The sequence below is a fragment of the Zingiber officinale genome, chromosome 5B (assembly GCF_018446385.1).
Source record: "Zingiber officinale cultivar Zhangliang chromosome 5B, Zo_v1.1, whole genome shotgun sequence".
In the NCBI taxonomy this organism is placed as follows: Eukaryota; Viridiplantae; Streptophyta; class Magnoliopsida; order Zingiberales; family Zingiberaceae; genus Zingiber; species Zingiber officinale.
In genome coordinates, this window is record NC_055995.1 from 1243398 (window position 1) to 1249397 (window position 6000).

The 6000-nt window shown below is 38.4% G+C and overlaps 1 protein-coding gene across 1 annotated transcript; it reads right to left on the reverse strand.

The window, feature by feature from the left end:
• Nucleotides 1-1144: 1144 nt before the first annotated feature.
• Nucleotides 1145-4063, reverse strand: LOC121987967. The gene is made up of 5 exons (XM_042541668.1): nt 3717-4063; nt 3189-3386; nt 3058-3140; nt 2618-2847; nt 1145-1183 (listed from the first exon to the last, which is right to left on the reverse strand). The coding sequence occupies exons 1-5, from the start codon at nt 4061-4063 to the stop codon at nt 1145-1147; spliced, it is 897 nt and encodes a 298-aa protein (XP_042397602.1).
• Nucleotides 4064-6000: the final 1937 nt, after the last annotated feature.

Consider the following 6000-nt stretch of genomic DNA (forward strand, 5'->3'; position numbering starts at 1 on the left):
CGAAAACTACTTCCTAATGGAATATTCTTTTGAAAGAGTAGTTCAACATCAATATCCTTTGGACCCTGGATTTCAAAAAGAATTCTCAATTTGGAATTCCATACTGTCACCAAGACGGAGAATTATTAAATAAAATAATCAATTTCAATTCATGTTTCATACAAGACGAACATAATTACAGATCTTCCTCTCTCCTTTTCTTCTATATCATATCATATACGGGTGAGTATTTGATTAAAATCGAATTGAATTAATCGAACCGATTTTTTTAACAAATTGAACCGAATCGATTTTCAATAAAAATTGAACTGACCCAATTTTTAATATAAACCGAACCGAACAAATCGATTATTTCTAAAAATTTAATTTGACTTAATAAAAATTTGATTTGTTCTACGCCTAGCTTCTTGCCTCCTTGGTTCAACTTGAGGAAGGAAATGAACGCAGTAACCTCCTCTCTTCTTCGGTGCAGCTATCTCCTTCTTCTTGTGATGAGGACCAGACTTTCTGCACCCTGCAGCTTCTTGCCCCATTGGTTCAGCTCAAGGAAGAAAATGAAGGCAGCAACTTCCTCTCTCCTTGGATGCAGCTGTCTCCTTCTTCGTGTGATGAAAACCAGACGTTCTGCATCCAGCAGCTTCTTGCCCCGTTGGTTCAGCTTGATGAAGAAAACGAATGGAGTGACTTCCTCTCTCCTTGGGTGCAGCTTGGACAAGGGAGTGATGCTTTTGGCAGCAAAGACCTGGATCAAATTTTGTTGGGCGATGAATTTGATCTCTGATGATGCATCTGATGTGCATTAGCCAAAAAAAACTCTTTTTTATTATTTTTTTTATGATTGTGTATTGGATTCAGGATGATACATTTGATGTGCATTAGCTAAAAAAATCTCTTTTTTTATTACTTTTTAATAATTATGTATTGCGAGCCTTCCGCTGATCCTATTAAATTTACTCATTTTGCATTTACAATTACAAAATACTATCTCCATGAGCGGAAGCTCAATCTCTTCAACTTTCCATTTTAGCACAATTAAAACTGTATAGATAAAGTATGATAAAAAAGTAAGATGAAACTTAGGAGTACAATCAACAAATTTAGATAATCACTGATCACCATCAAAATATCCATCCATTTGTTCAAACTATTTCTTTGTCATGCCAGCCATTTGAGAGCATTCCACCTACACATCAGATTTGACACAGGAACGTGTCCCACAGATTTTGACCACAACTAGTTGGGAATCACTTTTTGTTATTACGTGTTCCAAACAAAACATTGTATTCTAAGTGTTGTGCAAGTAAGAACTAGCTAACCTAGTTCATGGAAGGACACAAGAAGACAAAGGAGAACACTTAAAACTCCAGAGTCAGAAAGGATCAAAAACAAATAAAGAAATTATTTGACTGTATAAATAAAATTAAATAAAACCAAAATTTTATTGGACATCAACAATTAAATTAAATTAAATTTAAACAAAACGTATGTTGATTTTATTGGACATCAACAATTATTTAGTAATGATTTAGTATCAAATTAAATAAAAAATTTTATTGATAATTTAAAATAAATAATCAATGATAATTCCAACCAAATATAACCACCCTGAGGGTCGGGGAAGGAATGTACCTTTGCAACTACGTGGACCATGAGTGCTTCTCAATTCATCTCGATCTATGGGGCAGGTGAAGACAAAGCGCACACCAACAACTTTCCATCTAGATACGTGTCTTATTACGTGGCCCTTCAAGCGTCAACAACGTACGGTGGCGGTGTCGTTCTTTCATTTCTTAGAACATCCACAATGCTCTAATGTTATAACACTCACCACCTCATCAAAAAGCATGGGCACACTGCCACATACTCGTTATAACAACACTCTTCTTTCACCCACATCCCTTTTAACGCTAATACTCGTTATTCATGGGTCCCATCGCCCACTCACTCATCTTAAAATTATATCATATTAAATAAATATATTTTAAATATATTTAAAAATATTTAAATTATTATTATTATTTTTAATAATAATCTTACATTTAAAAATATAATTTTATTATTTTTCAAAAATAATATTAATTTTTTAAATATATTTATTAAATAAAATAGATGTTTGTGAGAAAATGAAATTATAATGTTAGAAAAATGAAATTATAAAGTTGGGAAAACGAAATTACAATTGAACACCTAAAATTATAAAGTTGGGAAAACGAAATTACAACTAAGCGGCTAAAATTACAAAGTTGGGAAAACAAAATTTATTTAAATTACTATGTAATTATGAAATTGAAATGTAACAATAACTTAAATAAACCATACTATTATGTCATTAAAAATAATATATGAAATATTAATTCACGGATTGTTGTTGTATTGCCCCCAAATATGCTCAACTAAGTCGGCGCGAAGTTGGTGATGAACTTGAGTGTCACGTAGCTCAAAATTTGTTCAAAGATAATCCTAAAATCCTCGGTTTGAGTCATGGATAGGTTGTGCGGGTTCGTCACCCTTCTTCGTTGTATCAATTTGTCACGTGACCTCCCTCATCCTCAACAATCATATTATGCAAAATAATGCATGCTAACATGATTTGTTTTAACTTTTTCCTATACAATACCGAGCTAGACCTCTGACAATTGCCCATCGAGATTGGCGCACCCCTAAATGCCGGTTCAACGTCTTTTCTTGCAGACTCCTGTCTTTCTTTAAACAACTTCCTCTTGGGATCCTCCGGGCAAGGAAAAGCCTTAACAAAAGTAACCCACTTGGGATATATTCCATCTGTTAGATAATAGCCCTTCGTATATGCAGTGTCGTTCACCGTGAAATTAATCTCCGACATATTTCCTTGCAAGACGTTGTTGAATATGGAAGATTCATATAACACATTCATATCGTTACGTGAACCGGCGACCCCAAAAAATACATGTCATATCCACAAGTCATGAGACGCGAGCGCTTCAAGTACGATTGTTGGTGACCCATGTCCCCTTGTAAATTGACCTTTCCAAGCAACTGGATAATTTTTCCATTTTAAGTGCATACAATCCAGGCTACCTAACATGCCAAGAAAGTCATGTCTCTCATCATGCATTTGAAGATGACGTTGAACATCATCAGCATTTGGCCTTCTCAAGTACCTGTCACCAAATATTTCAACAATGTATTCGCAGAACTTGAAAAGGCACCTGATGACAGTTGATTCACCCATACGTAGGTACTCGTCAAGATGATCGACGGGGACTCCGTAAGCCAGTTGACGAATCGCAGCGGTGCATTTTTGTAGTGGTGACAACTCATTTCTTCGTACAGCATCGTCCCTTTGTTGAAAAAATGCTGAATGGTTCTCTAATGCATTCACTATGCGAGGGTGACAATTGGGCGGTCTTTGACAATTCTTCACACATGTTCGAGATTGAATGCAACACCATTGTTTTCGGATAGATATTTTTCGTATGCAAACCTCAATATATCTTCATCACTGTAACCACTTCGATATAAACTATAAATACTATTGTAATTTGTGTTGAATCGATATACCTTCTTTTGAATTGTATTGTGTCAATGTGACCGTATAACATTGCACTTTTGGTGTTTGAACCTAGGGGAAGATTCTCATTGTAGTAGCTTGCAATCCGTCTCCAAAAAGCATCCGCCTTTTGATCATTGCCGATTATTTGATCATCACTGATAGTGACAAAACTTCTCGCTAAGACCTCGTCTTCAACTTTGTCCAACTTGAACACTTTCTTGTACTCTCTGCATTTGAAACCGTCTTTTCTAAATTAACCACCTCAATTGGGGATTCATGGTGGGAAAGTTGAGTCTCCGGAACAAAAGTCGGAGTTGCAGGTTCATTCGACATCGAAGGAGTGAAAGACATACCAGTTGTGTGCGGGGTATCATATCCATGAACAACCGGCGGCGTGAAATACGGATGGCTCATGTTTTGCCAATATTCAGCTGGAAGCGGTTGATATGGACCTCGAGGGGCATAATTCAGATGATTCATAGAATTTCCAAAACCTTGGAAATTTTGAAGATTTTGTGGAGGAAACGACATATTGAGAAATGGATGTGGGTATTGATAATTTGGTGGAATTTGTGGTTTTTGGAAAGATGAATATTATTGCGAGTTGTTTGTATAATTCAAGAAATTTGTAAAAAATACTCTACTATTTTCATCTATTTTGGATAGAAAATAAGATAGGTAGGAACTTGAAAAAAAATAAATGGGGAGAAAATTTAGAGAGTAGAATTGAAAGAGTAGTGAGTTGGAATGAAAATATGTGTGCATGTTGATGATTATTTATAGATGAAATTTCGAACTAGCCGTTAACTAATCATTAAAAAAATAACCGTTAAATAACTAACCGTTATTTAATTTTTAATTTAAAAATTTACATTAAAAAAAACTTGAATGCAACCGTTATTTAAAAAATAAAATAAAATAAAAAAAAGAAATTTACACATGGGGTGGGCCCGTCCTGACTAGTCACGTTATAATGCGATATTAACGTCGCATTGCAGATGCTCTTAGCTATCCCAGCGAGAACCCTGTAGGAAGAACAGTCCTCGCTCTCCGCCACCCGTGCCGCCGCTTCCTTAAGCTGCTGCACCTTCTCCTTAACTCTCTTCCCTTCGTCCCCCTCAAACAGCTCCTTCGCTACCTCCGCCACTGCCTCCCTCCCCACCAGCCCGGTCCTCTTCTTTGGTCGCAGAGCCACACCGGCGCCCTCCGACAGCTGCACCGCGTTCACCTGCTGCTCCGCGTACAGCGGCCACGCGCGCGATCATAGGCACGCCGTGCGCGACGCTCTCCAGCGTCGAGTTCCAGCCGCAATGGGTGAGGAACCCGCCGGTGGCGGGATGGGCCAGCACCTCCACCTGTGGGGCCCATGCTGTGTGTTCCGGTAGCTGTACGTTTAAATTATAAAATTTATCTATAATGGTTTGATTTACTTAAAAAATAATTTTAGATAAAAATATTATTATTTATTTCTCTCCTTTTTATTATTTTAAAAAAATGCTAATTTTTATTTATTTTAATTTAAGATTGTTTTCAACTATAAAAATTTTACTATTTATGTTTCCAATTTGTGAGCCATGTTTGATCTGAGCTCCTTTCCGAATTTAATTAACGGATTTAAGATAGACAGTACACATGATACAAAAATGTCATACATGTTGACCAACCCACGAAATAGACTTCCAACTTCGTGCAACACGGCGTGCGAAGCCGAGCACGCACCGCCCCTCCAAATTCAATGAACCAAATCAAATTCGCACATTCTTCTCCCTTTTTCTTCCAAATTAAAAGCATCGGGCGCGACCGTAGCCTCACCCAAACGATCAGAATGGAAGCAAAAGAAGACGACGGCGGCGGCAGCGGCGCGCGCGTGTGGGACTGCGGGAGCCCTCTCTACGACTCCTCCGAGCTCGCCTCGCTATTGCACATCATAGACCGCCACACCATGACGCTGCCCAATCACTCCAAGAATTCGGCGGGGGCGCAGATGCAGATGGTCGTGTCGGGAGATGTGGCAGAGACGGAGAAGAAGACTACGACGACGACGACGACGAAGGCCAAAGCCGTGAGCAAGATCAGGAAGGGCCTCGGGGAGGTCTTCGATTGCATCCCTTTTCGGAGAATACCGTGAAATTAATGTCCTCGATCGTTCTTGTTTTGTGACGCGCCTTTTGATTTAATTGGATACTACTTTTTGAGGATCTTTTGTTCCGTCCCGTTCGATTTATGCATGCATGTGTATCCGTTTTGATTATATTTCATGTGTTTCCTTTTAATTGGCGGTTACGAACCCCATTACAGTATAATACGACCGTCGTCGGGGGCCACTCACAATCAAACTTGGTTTCTCGCCGAGTACTAAGGCCCTCGATATAAAGACGCTCGGTCAACAAGTTGGTCAAACCAAAGCGGTCTAACACTCTCCGTCTGTACGCATAGCATATACCGGACTGATCATCATCCGTCCGAAT